The sequence below is a fragment of the Leptodactylus fuscus genome, chromosome 2 (assembly GCF_031893055.1).
Source record: "Leptodactylus fuscus isolate aLepFus1 chromosome 2, aLepFus1.hap2, whole genome shotgun sequence".
Lineage (NCBI taxonomy): Eukaryota > Metazoa > Chordata > Amphibia > Anura > Leptodactylidae > Leptodactylus > Leptodactylus fuscus.
The window spans coordinates 140,056,473-140,084,344 of NC_134266.1; the positions used below are offsets into that span (position 1 = coordinate 140,056,473).

The following is a 27,872-nucleotide window of genomic DNA, read 5'->3' on the forward strand; positions in this document are numbered from 1 at the left end:
TACAGCTTTCTCACCCATGCAAATGAATAGGTGAGAGAGCCTCCTGCAGGTTTCCGTATCCTGCCTCTGTTTTAGGCAGGAAACAGAAACCTCAAGTACGGACACCTGGGCGCAGATGTGAACGAGCCCTGATCCAAACAGTGTTCGCTCATCTCTAATTTCTAGATATGTCAACTGAGTTAATCTAGATTTTTTTGTTTCTAAATTTTGACACACTACTCTAGGTAGATAGGGATCTATACAACATTTATGGCATATATTGTGGCTCTGACCACTGGGAAGAAATGTAATGACATTTGCACAGGATGTTGAATCTGCTGTAAAAGTGCTGGCACACTTGTCTTTGTTCACTCTAGTGCCATACTGTTTCACATCACACTGTCAAAATAGAATATTGACTGAAAGTAAATATATGAACGTTTCAATTTTGATTTCCAGATGCTAGAAAAATTAAAAGACCGATGGATGCACACTGGCTTGTGGGAGAACTTGGAGCAGATCAAGACCGTCATTAAAGAACCGCAAGGAGGAGACAAAACTGACTTTGATAAATTACTGCAGACATATTACGATGCAATACGATTTAGGGGAGTGAAGGGTAAGTGTGACACGCAAACCCTGAATATGAATGGATGGTACGTGTGCTTACAAAAAAATATTAAGCCAAGTCAATCAAAGCATTCAACAATTGTTACTAAAATCCCACTTATTAAAGTATTCAGATATGTAATTTTTTTGTATATTTTTTTTTTGTAGATGGCGCCCTACTGATTGCAGTTTGTAGGGGTAAAGTGAGTGAAGGACTAGACTTTTCTGATGACAATGCCCGTGCTGTTGTAACAGTAGGCATTCCTTTTCCAAATATTAAAGATCTACAAGTAAGTTGACTGTCATTTGCAATATCATTTACTATTTATCTAGTCAGTACTACTGGAAAAAAATGCTTCTAAAATATTCCGTTTAAAAAATAAATAAATATATATATATATATATATATATATATATATATATATATATACACACACACGTACAGCAAATTGCCTCTCAAATAAATAGTCCTAGCTACAGTCCGCATGATAGAAACGATTGGCCACATGTCTGACTATACACAATAGCTTTCTTGCGTTATGTACTGTAATTCTCCAAGATGTTTCACATTGTTAACCTGACTACTGTATGTCACATTGTTTTTATTTTTTCCTGAGCACTTGTGTGTGGTATTTATCATTAAAATGCTTTCACTACATTTAGCACGGTGACCACAGATATATGAATGTAAGTTAAGATTTCATTTGAAGAAAAGCCATGTGTGGACATTTACATCAAACTGAGATTATCTGTTACTTTGTGCCGAGGGGCTAATTGTTAATCCTGACAAGAGTTCTGATTCCTTCTGCTCTGTGTACCTGCCATCCTGTTCAGCTGTCTGCTGCTTGATATGTGAAACAAACACAGAGGCCATTGCATGTATTAGGCCATCTACTATTCCAAGTGTGCAAATACATAATCATTTTATAAATGTAGACCATGACATGTTTTTCATTGGCAATCAGTTCTGCCTTTTTTGCCACAAAAAACATGTTGTAAAGCAATGCAAATGTATCGCCATTTAGAATCTGAATTATGTCCTTACTGGATCTATATCACCAATTACTATACACACAAGCATAGTGCCCTGGGAGACCATGTGTTATTGTAAGTAGCGCTTTAGCAGTCATACAAACTACAGTACAATTCAGCACCCTAGTTTAATTAAAGGGGCTCTATCAGCAAAATCAGACTATTCAGGCACCGTAAATGTTATATTAAACTACCCCTCCCCTCCGTTTTAAAATAATACCCTAAAAAGAATGTGATCTACTTACGCATCGTGCACGATGGGCGGGCATTCAGGGTGTGCCGTCTTCTTCATCCACGCCTCCTCTTCCTCCGATGTCCTCGGGTCCCATCTTCCTCCGGTGCTCGCGAACTGACATTGATAAAAAAAAATGTCCTGGGCGCATGCGCAGTAGCATGCGGCTTCTACTATGGCTACTGCGCATGCGCCCAGGCCATTTTTTTTTATCAATGTCAGTTAGCGAGTGCCGGAGGAGGACGGGACCCGAGGACATCGGAGGAAGAGGAGGCGTGGATGAAGAAGAAGACACACCCTGAATGCCCGCCCAGCGTGCACGATGCGTAAGTAGATCATTCTTTTTTAGTTTTTGCTGATAGAGCCCCTTTAACAACCTGTATAAAATATATTGTCAGGATTTGAACCTGTGACCTGCTGTCTTGCTCAGTGTCTCCTTGCTACCTGAGCTATCAGGCTTGTGGAATCATGGCCTGTTGGACTTCTGTGTGGAGCCTACTCCTGAGGCTCATCAGCTGCTGCTAATGATTGGAACCCGCCCTGTATTAACCTTGATTGGATTGGCTATATATAGGTGACTCTGACACTTCCTGTTGTGTTGGTATTGTGTTCTGTTTATTCCGGATACAGCCTGAACACCCAGGAGACCTCCTTGCTGGAGATCTTCTTCAGTTCCTTGGAACTTCACCTGCTGGCTGCAAGCTCACCGTAGCTTTACTACAGCTCCTGAAAGACTACAGACTTCTACCTGGTCTTTACTCATCTGCTCTTGGACTACTGCCTCAGACCCCTGTGGGCTATCCACCTGCTGTCTCCAGCCTCCTCTGCATTACCCGACGACTGGACTCCTGATCCTGTACCACTAGTATCGTGACATATATGTAGAAATACATAGAGGGTACCTCTTCTTATTATTAAATTCATTTGGTTTATTAGGTCATGTAGTAAAAGTTACAATCTTATCAAACACTTCTTTAGTGTTGTTTGCCGTAGGATACCCAGGGAACATGCATGCAACTGTTAGGACAGATGGGACAGGTCTGATACATATAAAGTATCAGACGTATTCCAAAATTACTTGCCTCCTCTACAGAATGCTCCAGTGATGAAGTGGAAAACCTTCCTCAAACACTAATGCCACTACATTCCCTGCTCACCCAGTTTCTCAAGCTATGACTCTCCTCCTGTCTGAAGGTGCCAAATATGTTCACAGCTTATTCTTCAACTACATCCGATGTGGTCCCAACGGCCTGCACCGAGACATCTGCAGCTTCCAGCTCTGCACTGGACTTGCATTCCTTCTGTTCCAGCATCATCATCAGCAGCTTCAATGTATGCCTGCTCAGATTCAGCAATGGCCTATAGCTTTGTTTTGGACCCCTGCCTTTAACTTAAGGATAAGTTAAGGATTGGGCTCAAGCACCTTCTAAATGTGGCAGAACCATGGGAGGCCCCTAACCAAAGCTGAGCTCACAGATACCCTAATAATCAGTCTTCAGGAAATTTCTTTGATTCCATTCTCTCCAGCATCAATATCTTGAGGAAATGCACCACTCCTTAGAAGAAATGGCCAGAAGGATTACTACCTTTGAACAAACATCATAACAATCTGGAGAACTGCAGCAACAACATGCAAATTCGGGGTCTGGCAGAGGGAGTGGATGTGTTGCAGCAACTATGTGAAGTCTTGAAAGCCACATCTTTAACAACCTGTTGGGTGACCCCACCCCAAAGCCCCAGTATAGATCCATAGGTCCTTTGGACCCTGCTTTCAAGATCCATACAGACACAGAATCATTGTATTCTGCATTCACTACTTCATGTTCAAAGATTTCATCATCTGGAGGGCTATAAGAAAGGTCCATTGGGCTTTTAAGAGGTCCCAATTACAGCTCCTGCCAGACCTCTTAACGGTCGCCTTTTTAATGAGGTCCACCATGTGTCTCATCTTGGAAAACATTAGGGAGGCAGAGGCAACGCACATCTGGGGTTAACCCTTCCACCTACTGGTTGGATACAAAGATGTTCCATCCTCATCTCAGCCACATCTGCACTCTGAGACATCCCAACCTTAATTGATCCTAAGTCAAGATCCTAATTGATCCTAAGATCCTTTTGAAAATACCCCACCCGACTGTGACAACTCGGATTGGCTTCATGGATCAACAAGTGTCATTATGACATGGGGAACCCTACCTGGGTACCTTTTTATCCCCATCAGGGTAGAGCAAGGATGCTTGGGTTACTACCAATAGGATAGTGCCCTGTCTACCGTGCTTATGCCCCAATTAGGGACCTCTGTTGGTGCCTGGAAGTAGGTATCCAGACACTGAAGACACATTCTACCCTAGATTTTGGTACACACCCCTTCTACCCTTTTTCAGTCCCCACTAGCCCTATCTTTCCCTCCCATATTTCCCACTCTCCCACCTTCTCCACTACTATCTGTTCCTCCTTTTACTCATAACTTCCTCCCCTTTTGTCCTTTTTTTTCTCTTACTTTTTCTCTAACTCCCTTCTATCTCAGTCTGTATCTTTGCCCTTTGTTATTGTGCAGGGTATGTTGTGTTCTGTGTCTGCTCCAGATATGTCTACTGATATGGAAATAGTCTTCTGTAACGTCAGAAGTCTTTAGACCCCAGAGAAATGAACCATGCTTCTGAGAGACCTATGGTATCTGTGGACTTTGATGGTCTGCCTTCAGGAGATGCACTTCAAAAATGATAAAAGTCAAGAACTCTCCTGTCGCATCTACAACATTGCTATCACAGCTGTTCAGAGCACTACCACTTGATGGGTATGAGTATAATAATAACTCTAATAACACAATTATAGCCCGAATGAAGGATGTGTGCAGCCTGAAATTTCTGTCAGCCACTCTATAATACTGTAGACGTATTCCAGGTTGTATAATCCCCCTGGGTTACATATTATATATCGAACAGGATTTGATGTCCTGAGGGATACTTTGTGACCTTATCTTTAAGAGCCAGATCTAATTTTAAGATGTTCAAAACATTGTTACCCCTTTGCTCGTCAGTGTAATTTCATTAGTTCTAGTGTGATGCCATATAACTTCTCACCTACTCTGTTATCTTTTTCGGATAATCTCATCTGATAATCCTGTCTTATAAGTCATCTGCCTTACTATGTACCTCCTCCCATGTGAAACACCTCCTCCGAACCCACAGATAATCTCATTGTGATTTAACGTGTCCACAAACTCCAAAAAGAGTTCTACCGCTTCAGAACAAAGAATCAAGCCGACGTCGATGAACCATAACCACAGGACCACCAATAACATCTATTCCGCGAAAAGAAGGCGCTCTTCCCACCAGACTAAAAACAAATTTGTGTATTTAGGAGCCACGGTGCTCCCCATGGCAGTACTATATATCTAGTGTAAGAAGCGTCCCTGATATAAGAAGGGATATTTGTTTTGGAACAAATTCCATCAGTTTGATTTCAAATTCATTACGAGTCTTCATGTGAGTACCACGTGTATTAAGGAAGCGTTGTACAGCTTTGCAGCCTTATCTCTGCCTTATCACATCAAGGGTGGGGGTATAAATTATGTATTAAAGCAAGTGGCTGCTCATCCATGTTATGATGGGAGAGTGAGACCATGAAAAGGGGTGTAGCTTGTATAATATAGGCTGGCAGATGGGTGTATACATCCGTCACCCAGTTGAAACAAGTGGCACATGTTCCCTAATGTTCCTCTTTTATTAAGTGGGACAGAAGAAGGGAAGCCCCTTTATACTTTCTGGGGTTGCTCCAAACTTAGATTCTGTTAAGGACTGCAAGAAATCGTTAACAAAATCACTGTTTGCTCATTGGATGATGACCTTACCTGGATCTTATTACACCACCTTGACATTTTCTTTGGCAGCTATAAACACTCCTTGCTTAGACACCTGTTAAACACTGCACATCCAACATACCCGCCTGCTGGAGATGGCTGGAATAAGTAAAAATAGATTGGAAGGAAAGTCTTCTCTATGCCCTCATTGGTTGCTTTTTTGGTTCGACGCCACAGCCCCCAAGAGCCATTAAAAAGTAGGAATATTTGCATAAGCCAAGTTGACTTTTTCAAAGGTAATATCTTTGAATTATGGCATTAGTTTTGTGACTCAGGAACATGATTCTAATTTGTAGCGTTGGATTGCAATAGCTGCTGGGGTGTCTGGGGATCCTAAAATGACCTGACTGGTTCCCCTTAATAATGGTTGCTTATGGTCTACGGACCATCTGAAGGTACTGCATTAAAAACAGGCATGAATTAGAAACTATGTTCTATTGTGACTAAAATATGGTTATATGAGACTTCCAGATCATTGTACTCTTGTTTTCTTTACATTTTATACCCCTACTTTTCCAGAATTGGGGTTGAAATTTATAGAACTTTTGTTAAACAAATTGTCAAAAAAGTAAATAAAAGAAAGTTATAGAAAAAAGTAGATAGTAGATCAGACCATTTGATTTCTTGGGATAATTATTGTATGTTTGAGGTAAAGTATGTTCTGTTTGATATAAGATATCTAGAATTGGTGCTTATAGAGTTTTTTCCTTAATCATTTTTTACTTTTATTTTTTTTATATTTTATTTTACTGTGGGGCATAGGTTATTAGACAACACATTGTCTATGTTTTCCCTGCTGTCATCGTACACAGGTCACTGAATAGTGATCTAACTGTAATAGCCTATTAGTTCAGTATACAAACACATGCAGCAGAGACATGGAATCCCTACATACCTTCAAGCCCTCTATGTTCGAGGTATACGTGTGACATCATTACTGATGTGATGGTTTTCCGTAGACACAGGGCTTTCCTATTTAGGAACACAGTGAGGAATGTGAGTGTTGGTAATCATATTTTCTTGTGATAGAGAACTGGTTATTTCAGTCTGGCAGTGTGACTTATCATACCTGCATAAACACGCCATGCCATTAAACTCACCATTTGTATTAATGAAATGCAGGCACAAAAACCAGTTCCTTAAAAAAAAAAAAAAAAAAAAAAAGAACCAGTTCCTTAGCCCATTAGGTTTTAGGGTGTCTTTGTGAGGTGACAAATCAAGTCCATTTTCAAAGTTGCATTATTTCAAATGTATATATACCCTTTAAGGAGAAGTTATTTTTATACTAAATTGTTAGAATTTTTAAACATGAACATTTTATCTCCTCAACCTACTTTTCATCTTTGTAAACACTAAACTAGTTTTTTATTTATCAAGTACTGTATCCTACCTTATTTTTGTTTGTCTTTTATCCTCAACTAACCTCGGAAGTTGTCGTTCTACAGGTAATTGGCTTAGAGTGTCCCATTGCATATATATATTTTATTATGCTGTAGAGTTTGTCATTTATTTATCACTTCTCTAGACTTGTTTTATTCTGACATGTTTAGCATTTGTATAACTAGGTGAGTTTAATTAGTGGAGATCAGAAAGTTTCCCTCCAGAAGAAAAGGCTACTGCTACATTCACACGTGTTCATTTTGATGCTTATATTCTTATTCTTCTTAAACTGGGAATGGATCAATAAAAAGAGGAGAATGCTATACTTCGGCTTCCTCTAAGCTCCGCTCCATGCCACATACAGTATGTAGAAGGAAAAAAACACACACAAAAGAGAAAAAAAAGAGAAAATATCAAACTTTAGGGCTTGTTTACCTAAGTGTTTTTTTATAATCGCTATCTCTACGTTATTTTATTGCTGCAAATGAAAATGAAAGTGTTTTTTTTTTTTCTGTAGTTGTCAGTTTTACATTCATCCTACATATTTTCCACTGTACGTCTTCCCCAAGGTGCTTGAGACCCAAGGACTGGGCAGGTTATTGGATGATGTATGTGAAGTAGTCAGTACAAGATAGGTAAACGACAATTATAGTATGATGCACATAGTAAAGCTCCATACTCAAATGTCTATGGAATCTTGGAGGACTTTGTAGCTAACTTTGGGTCAAAATGTGTCTCTAATCAGCTGCAAATTCTGCCCAAAATCAGCCTCCCGGTAATTTCAAAATCAGCATCCAAAATCTAATTTAAGCTATGGAAAAGCAGCATTTTTTGCTTCAGATTTTGCTGGAGTCAAAAGCTAAGAGTGGCTTCAAAAGGAATGGGAAATATAATATGGCAAATACTTTCCCCTTCTGTTCAATCCACTCCTGGCTTTGGCTCAAAAAGAAGCAAAATCTGCAACTAAAAAAAAAAAAGATTTTTCACAACATGGGACCTTAGCTTTAAACTCCGGAAGCAGAAATTTTGTGCCTGACATTCCCAAATCATGGATCACCAAACTCCAACAGAAATCAAAATCTGTCAAACCAGGCAGCATTATTATAGTATACACCTGCCTTAGTTTGGTGTGCCAGTATCCATTGTATGCCTAGTTTACCCTTGGATAACAAAAGTTAAACCTTGTGTGGGCTTGTGATGCTATAGCTAACGCACATGCAAGTTCTATATGCCACAAAATGTGGTTATTTCAGTTGGTGTCACCATTATCTCCCCTGATCTCTTACATTAAAGGGGTTTTGGCCTCTGAGACACCTCTGGTTCTTGCACACAGTTAAACACACTCATGTCGCCCTGTCCTTCCTCCCAGACAATCATACAATGGTATGGGTAATGGTGGCACATTGGGCGCACACACACACACACACACACACAAATCATTTACACCCACTACCAGCAACAGGTAATTCATTTGACACTCCTACTTCTTTGATCCCACTACCTCAGTCCATATGAACCTTCGCGACTGGTATTTTGGGATGATATCCGGCCACCCATCATAGGCAAAATCTTTCCAGGAATAATGTCGTCCGAGTCTATCATTTCTGACTAGACCAGAGAATAACTTACATTGGAGTCTCTTAATCCCTAAGTGACTTTACCCCCTAACCATAAAGTCTGCATGTGGAGCTACAAGTTATGTTTTCTGACAGAGAAGAGCATCATTACTGGTTGGATAAATGTGACCACCACCCCTCTTTGGGCAAGCAGACCTTACATGGCTCACTTTGTTACACCCAAAACATTTGCGCAAATTGCCCCAAGTGGTGGTATTCCCCACGGGAATGTCCTCACCCAGCTTGGAGATGGCAGGCTATGGTGATTTCCTGGCTTGTTTCTCCTTCCAACTTGGAGACCTCTCTAGTGATGTTCCACCCTTGGCTTCTGGCATCCTGTTGACAGCGTAGGAGTCTTGAGCTGACTTTGGATTAATTTCAATTCAATTGCCCAGCCCTACAGTGAGGTAGTTTGTGCAGAACTGGTTTGCTCTTCAAAAGGGTAAAACCAGTCTGTAAGTGCAAAGGTTAATCTTGACAGTTAATGCTCTATTAATAAAAAAAAAAAAAAATTAACCTACCACTTTCCACCAATTGTTACCTTTTATTTAGTAATGCTGTCAGCTTTTTTTGAATTGGCTCGCTCTTATTGATATGCTAATTATCCAGCACTGTGCACCCAGAAATCTCTGTGCTGGTCTCTGAGCACTGCTTGTGTGATACGTGTAAACAGGGGGAGGGGAGAGCCAGGGAAGGATGATGATGATGATGACTCATCAGCCTTCCCTGCTCCCACCTCCACCCATATTTACATGTATCACACAAGCAGTGCTCAGAGACCAGAACAGACTTCTGGTGCTCCATGTTGGCTAATTAGCATATCATTAAAAGCAGGCTAATTGAAAAACGGCTGGGAGGTTTAATGAATAAAAGATTTGTCTGGAATAGCCTTTCTAAAGACTTTGCAAATATATACTTAGTTAAAAATCACTATAGCCAATGATAGACTTCCTTTAAAGAGGACCTTTCACCATATCCGGGCACAGGCAGTGTTATATACTGCCAGAAAGCTGACAGTGCGCTGAATTCAGCGCACTGTCGGCTTTCCCGATCTGTGCCCGGTGTGAAGAGCTTACGGCCCGGTACCGTAGCTCTTCTATGGTCAGAAGGGCGTTTCTGACCATTAGCCAGAGACGTCCTTCTGCCTCGCGGCGCCAATCGCGCTGTGCTGTGGAGCGGGGAGGAACGCCCCCTCCCTCTGCTCACACAGCTTGTCCGTAGATGAGCATTATCAGGGAGGGAGGGGGGCGTTCCTCTCCGCTCCACAGCACAGCGCGATTGGCGCCGCGAGGCAGAAGGACGTCTCTGGCTAATGGTCAGAAACGCCCTTCTGACTGTAAAGCGCTACGGTACCGGGACCGATAGCGCTTTACATCGGGCACAGATCGGGAAAGCCGACAGTGCGCTGAATTCAGCGCACTGTCAGCTTTCTGGCAGTATATAACACTGCCTGTGCCCAGATATGGTGAAAGGTCCTCTTTAAGTGCAAGTGTATTCTTACCGGCTGTGGACCACTCTGATTACTGAACAACTCTACCCATTTACTTAAATGGTTTTACGCTATGTGCCGCTCATGTTTTTAGGTCATTATTGAATCTGGAAACCGGTATCAAACTAATGACAGTACCTTTATAGAGCAGTTTCTACATTTTTCAAAGATGCGTTTAGCATTTTAGCAGAAAACTAGGTAAAGGGGCATTTCTTCTCTTGCTCGAGCTTTGCTCTCCACTCCAGATAAGGGTCAGTTCACACTGAGTTTTTGGCGAGGATTTTGACACTGAATCTGCCTCAAAATTAGCCTCCAAAAAAACCTCCCAATAGAGTTCTATTGGGAGAATTTTTTTAGAAGCTGGTTTTGAGGCAGATTCAGCGTTAAAATCCTCGCCAAAAAACTCAGTGTGAACTGACCCTTATCGCCCCTGAAGCCTTTTTCATTTAATTTGCATATGAATAAAATCCTGATTTCATCAAAAATGGCGTTGCAGTGCATCTTTGGGAAATGTAAAACAGCCCTAGAAGGCACTGTCATTGGTCTACTACCGATCTTCCTGGTGACAGATTTCCTTTACATAATAAAATTAAGGTTCTATCACCATACATAATTTCTTTAGAACTCAGGATAGGACGCCATCTAGACTTGATTTGTCTATTTTAGTATTTTAAAGGCAACACTTCACTTGTTGCTGGATTACATAGGTGGCATTTAGGCTGAGACCCCATGTTGCGGAAAGGCTGGGTTTTTTTTCCTTTGTTACAGATTTTGCTATTTAGTTTTTTTTTTATTCAGCCAAACCCAGGAGTGGATACAAAAGGAATATGTAATATAAAGGAAACACTCATACTCCTTTCTGCTCCTTCCACTCTTGACTTTGACTAAAAAAAAAAAAACAGCTGCAATATCTGCAACTTGGGGCCTTAGCCTTAAAGTAGAATTTATGTTATCGTTATACATATCATCAGTCATTGGGTTTTCCTGTGTGAACACAGTAGAGAAGAAGGCTTTTGGTACACTGGCATGTTACTTGTCATCTTTCACCATTAAACCTGGTTTATTTTTTTAAATTCTGTTTTTAATGCTGAAATAGTGTAATTAAATGAAAGTTTCACAATCGGATAATTTGATCTATATAAACCTGATTTTATGAAAAGGGAATTATACTGACGAGCCAAAATGTGACTTGCTTGGCTGTCACTAGGATTTCCTCTGCCCACCTTCTGGGACCTGAAAATAGTGGTAGGAAAATGTTGTAGCCAAGTGAGACTTACTTCGTTCTGGTTGTAATTAATTTGGATTTTCTGAGGGATATGAGAATAGTCTACAGAGCTAGGAAATATGTCTTTTGGTATTAATTCATGTATGTTTTTTTTTTTTTTTCTTTATTGCGTTTTAACCCGACTTGTAAAGTAAGTAGTTCACAATATAAATTTTTTTCTCAGTTACTCATTTTAGGGAAATACTGGGCCATTTTTATCTTATTAATAACTAGACATGTGTTAATATATCTATGGAAATTGCAAAAATTAGTCTTGTTTTACATTTTTAATTTTCCAAATCTCGAATGGGCTTTGGTTATTATAGAGCTGCTACGTGGAGGGAAAACCCTTTCTTTTTGCTACCTAGTCATTCTTGCCAGTTAACTCATGTTGTTTAAATCTGAAGTATTGAAGGGAAACACTATGAACTCCATTCATCAAAGCTTTCCACACCTGTTCTGCAAACCGCTGTTCTATTATTTCCTCTGTAGCAATGAGCAAAGAGCAGGTGTGGAAATTGTATATAGAACACAGTCCATGGATTGTTTCCACAGATATAATTTGTGAGCAATGACAGAAACCATCATACTGCATTTTTCAATTTTTGTTTTATTACTGAATGCTGGAATGTTTTTTTGCTTCACCGGGATTTGCTTTCTGGCAGTTTTCTGTATTCTTCAGAGGTTTTCCTTTGTGACTCTTAGAATTTTATGGAGTTTTGCAGTTATGTTATGATGAGAGTAAGGCTGTCTTGGTGCTGGTATTGTTTAAGTAGTGATTTGGGCAATTTGCTGGCTGCTACAGTTATCAGTCCCAGAGGTGAGTTAAATATATATACTACTGGTTTCTCCGAAAATAAGTCCGGGTCTTATCTTATTTTTTGCCCAAAAGATGGGCTAGGACTTATTTTCAGGGTTGGCTTTGTTCCATGAACAACAGTCCAATCACCATACCCCCTCAGATCCAAAACAATTAGAGTTTGCAAGTGCCAATGGTGGATGGGCTCTCAAATACAAATAGCAGTTGGCTCTCCTTAGAGACGGGAAGCAGCCACAACAGAGTGATGCCATCGTGGCTATTTGATTTGTGTGTTAGAAACCAGCACTAGCACAAACCAACCCCTTTTGTTGAGAAGAACTATCTCACTAGTGCCATCTTGTACAGATAGCTCCCTTAAAGTTAATGTCTGATTCTTTTGAATGTGCGATTCTTTTGGGGGTGTCAGCTTTCCTTGATGAAAGCTGTATAGCTGACTGGACTTTTTCTTTTTGTTGTTGATGATGAACTGTAAATATGGCTTATTTTCGGAGTTTGGCTTATATACAGTTCAACATTCAGAATAGTATATATAAAAAAATTAAAATACTACTTATCGCATTTTTTCTTGTCTATAGGATGCATTCGAACATAAAATACACCCCTAAGTAGAAGCATGAAAAAGAAGAAAGTCCTGGGGCACATAGGGCAAGTTTGTCATGCAAAGGTTGAAAGTTAGTCCAGTCACACGGAAAGCACATGTGACCGCCCCAGAGGGGACGAGACCTGTCACATGTCACCTTAGTCAAAATGTTTAGGGTTTAGTTTTATAGTTCAATTTAATCCCTTGACGTCACCAATTTACCTTTTTACCTCTCTCTATCTGATGCCCGGTGCTGCAGTCACGTTAAATAAAGTCAGACACCTGTGATTTACAACTGATCCTCTACAAGTGATAAGTGCCGACATCTCTATGCTGAAGTTACTGTCCAGGAGTTACACTGTGATAAGGGAAGCTTTTCAGATTTTTATCATCACTTTTATAAACAAAATGTAACCCTTTATAATGATCATTGTAAAGTTAAACTGTCTTTGCATTCACACTGTGCAAGCAGAACTCATTCCCCTACCATCACCTACTTCCTAGATCAGCGGTTCTCAACCTGTGGGTCGCGACCCCGGCGGGGGTCGAACGACCAAAATACAGGGGTCGCCTAAAGCATACCTCCCAACCGTCCCGGTCGGTGGGAGGTAAGTCCCGGTTTCAACTTATCGGCGCCTGGAGGACGCCGATGAGTTGAACACACAGGCGATTAAAGCAGGAGCTTTCACAGCCAGCTCCTGCTTTAACGCTGTGCTGCGGCTTCTGCATGTGTAGCCGCTATGTGATGACGTCACATCGCGCCTACAACTATATGAGTGAGCGAGACTGCGGAGAGAGCAGCGGGGGAGCGTAAGAGGTTTTTTTTGTTTTAAACATTAAGGTGGAACATAATGAAGGGGCAGATTAAGGGGGGGAACGGCATGACACTGGGGGCAGAGATGGAGGGACATGAAGCTCTGGGCAGAGATGGGGGAACATGAAACTGGGGGAAGAGATGGGGGGACTTGAAAATGGGCGGATGAAGGGGGGGTACGGCAAGACACTGGGGCAGAGATGGAGAGACATGAAGCTCTGAGCAGAGATGGGGGAACATGAAACTGGGGAACAGATGGGGACATGAAACTGGGGGAAGAGATGGGGGGACATGAAACTGTGGGCAGATGAAGGGGGGGTACGGCATGACCCTGGGGGCAGAGATGGGGGGACATGAAACTGGGGAAGAGAGAGGGGACATGAAACTGGGGGCAGAGATGGGGGGACATGAAACGGGTCAGAGATGGAGAGGGGACATGAAACTGGGGGCAGATGAAGGGGTTATATGAAACTGGGGGAGAGATGGCGAGGGGACATATAATGTACGGGTGACTGTAGGAGGATTATACTGTGTGGGAGCACATGAAAAATGAATGAGAATAGGCGGAGTCAACATAAAAGTGGGCGGAGCTAAATATGTGTGCCACATATTTTGTCCCTCTTTCTAATCTTCAAAAGTTAGGAGGTATGCCTAAAGCCATCAGAAAATACATATTTCCGATGGCTTTAGCCACTGAGAAGCCGCACTACTGTCTGCAGCAACGCTATTCAGCTGGAACGCACGCCGTTATGGACATGTGTTCCAAAGTGAATGGGGTCACCGCAACATGAGGAACTGTATTGCGGGGTCATGGCATTAGAAAGGTTACGAACCACTGTCCTAGATGTTTGCTCAGTCTCCGAAGGGAGCCTAGCTAGAGATAACACAAGCAGTTTACAGCTCTCTGCTATACTAAATTACTGATTAATTTATGTGGACTAGTCCAGAAAATAAGCCATATTGAATATAATGTCATATAAAACCTCATTTTTATCGAAAAAGGCTAGTTATTTCAAGCCTTATGTGTCCTGAAAAATACATGGCTTAGCTGAGATATGCAAAGCCATTAAAAAGATATTCTTGTGTAAAGCGATGCATACAAAAGTGCCAAGTTTGGCCTGGACATTGATGCATTAATGACGCTTAAACATTTAAAGGGATTCTACCATTAAAATCTTTTTAGCCTTTAGAAAGGCTATTTGTCTCTTACCTTTAGAACTCGTCTCCGGCCCGCCGTTTGGTAGAAATACTGGTTTTCACCGGTATGCAAATGAGTACAGATACGGTACTACAGTTTCCCACTACAATACCTGTGATGAGTCTCCACCACACTTCCTAATGTAAGGAATACCTCTGCACTAGTCATCTTCTCTGCGCCTGTCTTGATGTCCTCTGCACCAGATTAACCATTTTAGGAGCGTCTCATTTTCAGTGGTTGAGAACTGTACACAAGGGCTTTAACATTTCTCTTTTGGGTTATTTGAATAATTTTTGCATTTTTTTCTTTATTATCTGAGAAAAAAAGGAGGGGAAATGTCTGTTTTTCACATTTTTCACACACAAGGAGCTACTAAAGCCATTTTTAAAATAGTTTTGCCTTTCTGTTACAGTAATTTTTATATAGATGTTGTGTTGCTGGGGGTAGGACGTGGGTGTGGTAGTGGCAGGTTTTTGTTTTTTTTCCCCTCACTACATTTTTTTTTGTACATCGTGCCCCCCCAAATAATGTAATAATAGCGCTGGGTACATAGCTATCGGGAAGGCAGCTGCTTAGCACTGCAAGGATGTATATATAGTGGAAATAAATTATTTAGGGATCACAGCAACTCAGCCAAGAAGTGGCAGACCTCGTAAAGTAACACTAACTGTAGATCTTCTCTTGTAATAATAGCAGCAAAATAAACTGTGCCAGTAGCGTCATGGCAGAAAAGCTGCATTTAAGCCTTACATCACCAAGCACAGTGCCAAGCACTCGACACTGGAGCAGTGAAAACGTGTTCTGTGGAGTGAAAAATCACAATTTTCTGAATGCCAGGCTGATGGATCTAGGTTTGACAAAAGTCAGGTGAAGGCTACCTGCTTGACTGCTTTTGGTCAACTTTAGAATTGCTGTTTTTAAATTTTTCCTTGCAGAAAGAGTTAATACGAGTTAATTAATGACACATATGTACCCCAAAATGGTGCCATTAAATACTACAGCATTTCTTGCAAAAAAAATAAGCCCTCATGCAGTTATATTGATGGAAAAAATAATACGATTATGGCTCTTGGTATGCGACAATGGAAAAATGCAAAAAAAAAGTTTTGTCTTTAAAGGGGTTTCCAGGTGAGAAATATTGATGACCTATCCTATAGATAGAATAGGTCATCAATATTTTTCACCTATCAAATAGGTCACTGATGTCAGATCGGTGAGGTTCGGTTAAATGAATGGTAGCTGATCTGCATTACCAGGTCTGGCCACTTGCTGTTTCCTGAGATCATCTGATGGGTGAGGGTTCCTGGTGCCAGACCCTCGCTTTTCTGACATTACTGACTTGTCCTTTAGAATAGATGATCAATATTTTTCGCCAAGAAAAGTCCTAAACAGGACAGTCAGGGATTATGCTCACTGCTCATTGTTGTATAGTATAGCTGTAGATAGTAGGTGCAGGTTATTAGCACCTTTGCAGTATTATCAGTGCCACTACTGTTTAGTTAATGACGTGTATTTGCCATTATATTATATAGTTAATAATGTCTGCAATACTCGAGGCTGTAGGTATGTTTAATACAGTACTATGTGTGCTTGTGTGTACCTTGCTGGGCAGTAAATGGACTTTTTATTTAGTGCTAAAATGACTTTTAGGGCTAGTTCACACGGGGTATATTGGGCCGTATTCTGACACGGAATCCGCATCAGAATCCGGCTCAAAAAACCGCCTCCCATTGAATTGAATGGGAGCCGGTCATTTCCTTTTTCCGTGAGCAGCTTGTTCCCGCTGGCGAAAAAAAGAAGTGACATGCCCTTTCTTCAGGCGGATTCCACGGCTGATTCAGCGGCAGGCATCCGCCTAACGACACCTTCCATCCGCCTAGGCCCATTCATTTGGGCCTAATCTGGAGCAGAATGCTGCGACTGGATGCCGATGCACTGCACCGGCATCCAGTCGCGGCTAGCCTTCTTTTTGGACCGGGATCTGAGGCAGCTTTTTTGGGGTCGTAATCGACTATATCTTGGATCAATCAGTCAGTCCAAATTAATGAACATGTTTGTGCACAATTGCTAAAATGAGACAGACACCAAGTTCCGTTTCAAATCAGCTAGATGCTCCTTCGCCCTAGGTCAAGTCTGCACTGCTGGCGTTTATTCAAAGTTCACACACTTATAAAACAAAGGAAAGGAGGGGTTAATACATAGTAGAACAGGAGTTTGTCTGACATTCCTGAGCTGCTGTCCATCCCCCATTGGCTCCAAACTTCAATGTCCAGCCAGACACCTCCTTGCTGTAACCTGAAGACTTCTGCCACGAGGCATGAAAGACAGGACATAAGCTCCATCTTGGAAATTCCTTTGTCTCAGAGCTGATTAACTTCATTCAAGAAAAATTAGTATTTGCTAAACACAACATACAACATAAAGTATAAGAATATTGATTCATGTTCTCAGACTTGACAGATTCCATGTCAAATTTCAGTCCAAAAAACTCACGTGTGAACTAGCCCTTACACTTTTTTTTGTATGTGGGCGGCAGGTACTGACTTACTTTCTGTAAGTTTACATTAATAGACATCTGTGAATAAATAATATAAATAAAATATATACAGTTTACATCCTTCAGCAATAATATGTAAGTTGTTTTTTTTTTGTTTTTTTTTAAATTTGTCCTTATTAGTTTACTTTTCCAATCCATAAAACATTCCAAAGTGAATTACTTGTGTTTTCTCTTGTCCTTAGCAAGCAGTGTTGACCTTTACGTTTTTACTTCACTGTCAAAGTATGTTGAAGGCTTTAAAAGTGATGCTATCACCTTGGGGATTTGTCAGTTTGAGTGACACTTGCTAGTTCACCTAAACTGCTATGGCAGTGAACGTATGGAATAGCGTTGTACCTCAAGGGAAGCTATTTGATTTTTTTTTTTTTATTATTCACTTCTGCACCAATGGACATGGATTGAATTTTCTCTTTAGAGTTGGATTTTTGGTTGCATTAGTTCTTAATCTAGTCAATTGTTCACAGTCCCTCAATGCCTTTAAATCAGAGATGAGTAGATGGGCCTGGGGTGAATGTGCTACATGATTTGTCGAACTGTAAAGCTTTCTTAGATGTCACGTACAACAGTTGACATCACTCAAATTGTGCAATGGTTCTAGCATTATATAAGCCTTTCATGCTCTTTCTGTCAAAGGGATTACAACTGAGAGTGCTAGGTAATGAATGGAGAAAGTGGTTTCACCTATAACTTACTTTAATATTCAATATCAGCACTCCTATATCAAAAAACTATCCTGAGATTATAGGCGCTAACTTAAGGAAGGTGTTGGACATGGAAAGAAAAGGCACAATTGACTATTACATAGCCAAATTCAACCATCATCATGATCTGTATAAACATGTCATTTTACGATAGACGTCAGGGAATGTCTGCAATTTTATATGTACAGAATACATCATAACAGGATTTCATTGGTTACACTGTATAATGTAGTGAAATGTGTAAAAGTAAATGTCATGTTTTACAATTTAGTATTTTTTTTAAGGAATCTACCACCTACCCTAAGCATATTCATCTCCCTATTAGGGACAAGCAACCATCCCTTTGTTACGTATTTCACATTTGTACATTTGGAGTAAGACAACATTGAGGTCTTATGCAGATAAGGCACTTGAGGTGAATGGAGTGGGGATGTTCACTCTGCATCACCTGATACATTTACAGTAGTGGTAACAGATCTGTGAGGTATACGTCTTCACGGATCTCTCATAGATTTTAATTTATAGAGGTATCTTTGAAAATGGCTAGAAATGGGACATGTGAATACAGTCATACTCATTTTAGTCCATTATTGGTCATTAAAGTCATTCAATCTGGCCATATTTCTTAAAGACACCAGGTGAAAGACTGATCGTTTTTCTGGGAACATTTGCTATTAGTCAAGGCTATTTGTGACCGGTGGAGCTTTTCCAACAATGAAAGATCTTTTGTCTGACTATCAGATAAAAATGTCAAATATGACTTATTTCCTTCCAAACCGCGCTCTTACAGGTCAATGAACATCAATTCAATCAGTGTTTACGATAAAATTGGTTTTATTAATGGATAAAAGCACAACACGTTTCAGGATTTGCATTCCCTTTCTCAAGTGCAATAAATAGAGCATTGGTGTGAATGTCCTGCATGTAAAGGGTTCTTTCCTGGCCTGCATGGCTACAAACCTGGCAAGGCCATGCCAAGCAAGAACCCTTTACATGCAGGACATTCACCCCAAAGCTCTATTTATTGCACTTGAGAAAGGGAATTTAAATTCCGAAACGCGTTGTGCTTTTATCCATTAATAAAACCAATTTTATCGTAAACACCGATTGAATTGACGTCCATTGACCTATAAGAGCGCGGTTTGTCCGATTAAAGCTAAAGAAGGCCTTCGTTTTGCTACCCCTGGTATTTCTATTTCATTGACATCTTGCTGACGTACAAGGACACTGCCACCCCTGAGTGGCTAATAGGTATTATCAGTGGTTGTGACTACTCTCAACCCACTAAGATAAAAGGCTAATTGGGCCTTACCCTCATTCACACATATCCAATTCTATTTTTGGAAACAGTATCACGCTATTGTCCCGCTCGACATTCTTCTTTGTTGTTTTTGAGCTCATGCAAACTATGTGTAAAAGGAACATAGTATCAAGATGATGGCAAAAACTTAATTTAGAGCAAATGCCATATTTACTCCAGCACTATGGGTTTTTTTGTTTTTTGTTTTGTTTTTTTTTACATATTTTTTTTAACAGTGTTGAGAAAAATGGAGGGGACTTACTATCCAGGACTGACTTCCTTTTACTTTAAAGCGACAGCAGTTCATCTACAGCATGTATGCCACATTGGGAGAAAGTATTATTGAATCTCCTTCCTGTTTCTCACTATCAAGATTTCTTACAAAACTGAAAGCTGGGAACATTGCTACAAATGTATAATCTTCATGGATGTCTGCATGGGAAGAGAAGAAAATAAAATACAACAGGGAAGCCAAGTAGCGTTATATTTATAAAAATCCTTCATACTCTTCAGATATGCAGAATTCTAATAAGGAGATAATGACGTCTTATTTAGTTGCGGACTATAGGTTACATGATGAGACTAGTTGATAATCTAGGTCATGGAAAATGGAAAGTGTTACATAAACATTGACTTAAAACACCTCATTTCAACAGAGGTTAATCTCCATACAAGACTATTTGTTAAATGTGCTTTGAACTGGCAAGCTCTTTGAACATCCTATAATATATTTTTGTGTTTCATTATCAATATTTGGATGTAGATTGGAAGTAATGATGTGTGAAAGCACTTTACTCAGAAGAGAATCACATCTGTCAACAATTGTCTCCATTGAAATGTACTTCACCCCGACACCTCATTATAAAGAAAAGTTTTGGTGGTCCCAGTAGTAGCATTGCTTTCCTTGTTCCTTTCCAAGGCTACCACTGTAAATTACATTTCTCAAGTGCAGCTTATTACCATTTGTGTAGTTTTCACATGCACTATAAAGTCTTTTGAAGGTTATTACAGCTGCACAGTAATTCAGTAAATTGTATTAAAATGCCTGACATTCCGGAAACCTCAGCAAATAATGGCAATTGTTTCCTACACTTTTACTATCTTTTACTTATGTGTCCTAGCAGCAACACTAGTCAAAGGGTATAGGAAATCCATTGTTACTATAATTTCCCCTTTTCTCACTCTTGTAGATATCTGCCTGCATCAGAGCTGTAGATTCAAAACAGTTTGGTAATTTGCAGTATTGCTTGATTTTCTACACATTATGAGGCTCAGCAGATAAGTGCACTTTGCAAAGCTGACAGACTGCTCAGTCAATCACAGGGAGGAGTCTGATCTGGTAATGGAGACTTGCTTTCACCCCTTCCTGCACTAGCCCCCAATAGTGCATCATGGAAATGTGTGTCTTACACCATGATGTATTATTATGTAAGACAATTTAAAAAAAAAAAAGATAGCTTGTGCAATACGAAAAAAAAAATCTTCAGGTGAAAACTAGCTGCAGCAGAAAGTGAATGTATAAGCTGTGTGTCTACCAAGGTGCACCTCAGATTTAGAGCTTGGGGAAAAGACACCAGAAGTGACCCCAGAGTAAGCCCCCAATTATAGAAGTTAATAGGAAAATAGTAAGTAATTTGGTCTATCCATTGTACCCCCACAGCTTATATATTCACTTTTTACCATCCACTGTGAATTCACATTTGGCATAATTAATGCTCACTGGGCCCTTTGATAAATTCTTTGAGGGGTGCACTTTTCAGAATGGAGCACTTCCTAGCGGATTCCACTTCATTAGCACCTCAGGGGCTCTGCAAACATGACATAGCATCCAAAAACCAAACACTCCAAGAGCCTCATAGCACTCATTCACATCTGCGCCCTGCTGTGTGCCCAAACATCAGTTTATACCCCACATTTATGACATTGCTGTAGAACAACATACTTAGCAATGTCATTTGTGGGTATGAACTGCTGTTTGGACACTCCGCTGAGCACAGAAGTGAAGAAGTGTTATTTGCTTTTTGGAGCACAGATTTAGACAGATTGGTTTCGGGATGCAATGTCGCTTTTGCAGATCCCCTGAAATGCCCATAAAGTAGAATCCCATGACACGAGAGCCCAAGAAACTACATTCCTGAAGTTTAAGCAGAGGTGCAGTGAACAGTAACTCCTAAGCTTTGCTTTAATTTATTTTCCAGACATGAAGGTTCAGCTAATGGTGATAATGTACATTTTTCCATAAATACATCCCAACCATGTGCAATATGTTGTGCCCAGCTTGTGTTAGAGACAGACACTCCAAAAACCCTTGTACACAGGTTAACCGTTTAACAGTTTTTGGAGTGTGTGTCTTTGCTGACCAAGCTGGGCACAGAATATTGGGTATTCAAATTGTAAAAAAAAAAATTAAAAATTTTTTTTCCAGCTGCGCATTCATTTCTGGAAACTAAATGAATTCAACACTCAAGGGTTAAATATGCTCACTAAGTTTCTTGATAAATACCACAAGGGGTGTCGTTTATAAAATGGGATGGATAGCCCTTCTGATATTACGGAAGTTAAATAGCACATTAGGCCCTAAATCCAACTGCACTTGTTGCTCAAGAAACGTGGGAGATATAGATATAATTCCAACTGTGCTGAAGTTAGTGTAGTGGTGCTACATGGTAGAGATAGTGAAAGGTCCTCTTTAACAAAGAAAGCAGATGCAAAAACAGATGAAAACCAATAGCAAGATCTTTCCATCCATGTTTCCAACAAATGGATAATAAAATTGTAATTTCATTGTGTGGACCTTAGAACTTCATTGTATTATTTTAAAATTGATTAACTACATTGTGCCATTTTGGAGCTGGGATTTAGTGTCCTAAACTGGTATATTTTACAGCCACCCATCCCTCAATGTGTCAAATATAGAGTCATACAGTAACTCCTGGAGGTCTACAATGGAGTACTCCGACCAGGGGGGAAATTCTTGGCACTTACCAGACTCCAGAATGCATGGAGGGACTTTAATCCTAATAAATGAAAAAAGTTTCGATCTCACCATGTAAATATGCTCCAAATCCCCTGGGTGCACGGCCTTTTACCTCTGGACTGAACGAGGCAATCTTCGTATCTGAATATTCCACCAAAAATATAGCAGGTCCGCACTTAGTGCGGACCTGCTATATTTTTGGTGAAATATTCGGACTTTAATCCTAGATGTCCAGATACAGGGTATGGTAATATTGGACCATACTCTTTTTGCCATTGACATTATACTGTTTATCACAGACCCTGTTATCCATCTGCCAAAATTGTTTAACGCAATAGAAAACTTCAGGTCTTTCTCTCTGAGTATAGGGTAAATGATGCCTTTGAAACATGGGGTCTTGGTATTTAACAGGTCCCAAATTATATTAGGTACTTTAGGATAAAAATAAGGAAAATCCCTGACACTATATACGTTATAAACTACCACCATTGTTTGACAAAAAGAGTCAAAACTAGAGAGTTAGAAAAATGGGAACACCTGCCATTATTTCTGCTTGGCCGCTGTCACCTTGTTAAAAGGGGTAAACTTTCCTAAGTTACTCTACTCCCTGCAAACACTCCCCATTCTTCTGCAACATTCTGATGTTAAGACTCCACTCTACCTGTCGTTGTATATTGGGCAATAAAAGACCAACAGCAGCATACCACAAATTAACAATGTTAAGATCGAAGGGATGAATTAACATGCCCAACATACAGGGCTATAATCTGGCATGTCTCCCTCACCACATATTGGACTGGGTACACTATGCATTATAACTGAGATCTGGAAAGTGACTTGGTGACCCCATGGGATCTTCTCACCATACTCAATACATTCAGACTTGTCATCATTGGCTAGATATTAAAGGACACTGGTGATGTGGAGTGAGGTTTTGTAAGCTAATACAGTCTAACTTTTCTGTATTTCTAAACAAATATGGGGAGAGACAGGAAATAATACCAACTATGGAGAAACCAAGGGAATAATGAAGCTAGTCAGCTGACTCAGGAGGAGGAGAAATTGTGGAAAACATCACAGAATTCAGGACACAATATGGACTACCAATCCATAATGAATTATCAGTTGCCCAAAATGTAATGCTTCGACTCCAGACAAATGGGATTATCCCAACATGTGCTTTTTTTGGGGAGAGGTGAAAGTTCATAAAATTTTTAAGTGGAAGATCTCTCTGCCTATTGAACTACAAACTAAAAAAATCTAAATGGAACTCTGGAAATGCTTACGTTATGAAGTTAGGGAATTGTTGAGTAAAGATTGATGTGGGATGAGGGTGCTGTATGGGACTATGGGTTGAGAGATTGGGGGGAAGGGGGGGGAGTTTCACAAAATGTCTTTTTTATATGTTTCAAATCCCACTCTATTCCCTTGTTTGATTTACTTCTTAATTTCTTATGTATATTCTCACTGTCATTTCCACTGCATTTTATGTGACTACAGATGACCAGGATCAGTGTAGATTAGGTCGGAGATTGCATTTTCCAAACCTAGCCCCGGAAGTGTCCTTCAAGGGAGACCGGGTTGTGTCTCTTTGATATATGTTGCTCTAGCCAGAGTCTACGTGTTTCTCTGAAAATCCTCTATGGATGTTGCTGAATATTGATCATGATTTTGTATGGCACTTATGACATGTAATCTAAGATGCCTGACTGCACTTTGTATAAGGAAAATGTTTGTTCTCGTACTGTGTTAGCCAGTGGGTAGGAAATATAAAAAACAAAAAACTTGATAGTCTTCAGTAGTTGATACCTTTTTAATGGCTAACTAATAATGATGACAGATTACAACGTTTCAGAACTCTAGGCTCCTTTCTCAGGTAAATTTAAAGCCATTTCTGAAGGATGCATATTTATGTACAAAAGGGAACATAGGGATAGAATTCCAGGAGGAAGGGGGGTTAGAGGGTTATTAGCTATTGGTAGAAACAATGTAAGAACTATATAAGCAAATTTCAGGTTTTTATCAGTTCTCAGGGTCTCAGGTCAGTGATTTCTGTAGGATGCCATAAAACCATGTGACAAATTTAGCTCCTTCTCCAGTGTTTGAAGCAGGGTCATAAATTTACACTCATAAATCCGTCATTCTTTCTTTAATTTGAAATTCCCCGCTGTAATAGAGAGGCGGAAGCTGGAAAGTGATAGACGCCATTACAGGTGCCGGGGCCTGAGACATCGCTGCCCTGCCCTGCAAGAAGCCAGCAGCGGGAGGAGTGATGCTATTCCGCTCCTCCGTCCCCCCGCCGCTGGCTTCATGCAGGGCAGGGCAGCGATGTCTCAGGCCCCGGCGTCTATCCCTCGCCCGGCATCCGCCTCTCTAGTACAGCGGATGCCGGGTCAGTATCAGCGGCCTCTTCTCCCCCGGGGCCGGTCCCCACCGGCCCAGTACCTGTAAAGTTGCAGGCCGGCTCCTGCGCGGTGATATCGCAGGAGCCGACCTGTTCGGGTGACAGCCGGGAGCCTAATGAGGCTCCCAGGCCTGTCACTGCTGTATTAGTATTGCGGCTGGTCTCTATGACCAGCCGTAATACTAATAGACAGAATGTCCCATAGACGGCAATACAGTTGTATTGCCGTCTATGGGACTTGCGATCAAGTGACCGCAGGTTCAAGCCCCGGGGGGGGGGAATAAAATAGTAAAAAAAAAAAAAAAAAAAAGCTTTAAAAATATATAATAAAAATATGAAATAAATAAAAGTTCTAAATCACCTCCTGTCCCTAGAATATATATATAAAAGTAGAAAATCATATATCATAAACCACCGTTTGTTTTTTTTTCAATACAAGGTGATCTAAGCAATAGATATTCCCCAAAATGGTATAACTAAAAAGTACTTCTGGCCCCGCAAAAAAAAAACACTCTATGCGTCCCCGTACAGCTGCAGGGTCACCTGTCAATGTGGCCTTGCAGCTGTTGCAAAACTACAACTCCCATATATTAAATATTTTACCAGTTTTTGCTTCAAAATTTTTTTTCCCTATTTTCCTCCTCTAAAACCTATAGTCTTATAGTCCAGTGCGTCTTATAGTCCGAAAAATACGGTAGTTTTCATCTGTTCTCTTTTTGAGTGCATTCAAGTTTTTGATCACTTTAATATAAAAGAATATAATTGTTGTGTTCCTTCTTTTTCTTGCCGTGCTCACTCTTTGGATTAAATAACATGTTAACATTTTTAGTGCTGATTGTTTCAAGCACAGTAATACCAATTATGTGCTGATTTATATATTTTGTTTAACATGATAAAACGAAGTGTTAGGGAAAATTACAATTTTTATGGAATTTCTTTTTATTTTAATATTTTCAACATTTTATTAAACTTAAAGAGGACCTTTCACCATATCTGGGCACAGGCAGTGTTATATACTGCCAGAAAGCTGACAGTGCGCTGAATTCAGCGCACTGTCGGCTTTCCCGATCCGTGCCCGGTGTAAAGCGCTATCGGTCCCGGTACCGTAGCGCTTTACAGTCAGAAGGGCGTTTCTGACCATTAGCCAGAGACGTCCTTCTACCTCGCGGCGCCAATCGCGCTGTGCTGTGGAGCCGGGAGGAACTCCCCCCTCCCGCTCCTGATAATGCTCGTCTATGGACGAGCTGTGTGAGCAGAGGGAGGGGGCGTTCCTCCCCGCTCCACAGCACAGCGCGATTGGCGCCGCGAGGCAGAAGGACGTTCCTGGCTAATGGTCAGAAACGCCCTTCTGACCATAGAAGAGCTACGGTACCGGGCCGTAAGCTCTTCACACCGGGCACAGATCGGGAAAGCCGACAGTGCGCTGAATTCAGCGCACTGTCAGCTTTCTGGCAGTATATAACACTGCCTGTGCCCAGATATGGTGTAAGGTCCTCTTTAAGCCTGCAATTTCTTGGTCGCTTGTATAATATTCCCTATACTTCTGTATTGCAGGGTATTATTATTATTATTATTATTATTCAGGTCAGCGTTATACTGACTTTCAACTTATTACATTCAGCCTCTATATGCCTAGTCTCAGTCATGGTATGTAAACGGTTAAAATACCAGGGCAGTTGCTGCAGGGTACATTGACAGTGCCCATTCGAAGACCATGACTGATATATTCATCCTAGAGCATAAACTGCCACTTGCTCATTATGAATATGTTCGTGAAAGGGTCAATAAGGTATCATTATACAGTGTTTATCCAGTCACACTATAATGGCATATTCACATATTCCCTAAATATTATATAAAAATCCTGTTATAAAGTAACTTTTCCTACATGAATAGAAAAAAGTTTGTAATATATCTTATTAAAGATAATAAGTGCTTATGTCTAATAGCAACCGTATTCGTATTTAGTCTCAAACACAAAGTTTAAAGGGAGAGATGGAGGTTACTGCGGCTATTACTAATTTGTCTTATCCTGTACCGTATTAGAACATTATCTTGGCAGATTTCACCAAATTTAACTGCATCTGTCAAGTTTCTGATGTCTGTGGTGGTCATACACTTAGGGCTGACAGCAGATAAATATCTTCTGTATGGTATGCTTTAGTTCTAAATGTAGCCAAGCTTAGAGGCTGCAGTATGTACGTGTTTTTTTTTTGTTTGTTTTTTCCACAGCTTCCCTCTCCGTAGACTTGTATGTCCACCGCTTTAGTCCCTTCCAGCACCATAATGTAATAGTATGTCATGGAACAGTATCAACCCACACCATGACATACTATTACGCCATAGTGATGGCACCCGCTCAGGGCGTTTGTCAGCTTTATGGTACAGCTGACAAACGCCTATATCACCTGTGATCAAAGCACAGCTTCTTCTAAATCTACACTCCAAAATTGAAAAAGCCCAGCTTCTTCCCATGTGAGCAGTGTAGTGTTCCCAAACAGAAGTTTATGCCCACTTATACAACTTTTTGTACCCAGGATAACCTGGGGGGGGGGGTTATGACCAGCCGCAATAGCAATGTATAGAATCTCCCATAGAATAGTGGGGGAAAAAAATAAACTAAAAAAATAAAATAAATAAAAGTTCTAAATCCCTCCTTTCCCTAGAATACATATAAAAGTAGAAAATGACTGTGAAACACATACACATTAGGTATCCCTGTGTCTGAAAGTGCCCGGTCTACTGAATATAGGGGATCTGCAGTGCTACTGTTCCGTCAGGAAGGGGTTAATAGGAGCACTGCAGATCCCTTATATTCAGCCAGGCTGAATTCCAAGTGGGGAAAAAAATCCCAGTCCTCACGCTCAAGGAAGGAGCAGACAGACAACCAAAACACCCCCTCCCCTTCCCCAGCACCCAGCATCTACTGCACACAAAAACTTAGACCATTTTAATTTTTGAAATTTTTCAGTAGCTGCTGCATTTCCCCCCTAGGCTTATACTCGAGTCAATAAGTTTTCCCAGTTTTTTGTGGTAAAATTGGGGGCCTTTGCTTATA

At 40.5% G+C, this 27,872-nt stretch overlaps 1 protein-coding gene across 1 annotated transcript in view; it reads left to right on the forward strand.

Moving 5' to 3' along the window:
• Window positions 1–27,872, forward strand: part of BRIP1 (BRCA1 interacting DNA helicase 1) — a 199,848-nt gene that overhangs the window by 156,927 nt on the left and 15,049 nt on the right. The window contains exons 14-15 of the mRNA XM_075263115.1: window positions 439–598; window positions 757–878. Of these exons, the coding sequence (XP_075119216.1) occupies window positions 439–598; window positions 757–878 (282 nt within the window). The remainder of the gene's footprint in view (window positions 1–438; window positions 599–756; window positions 879–27,872) is intronic.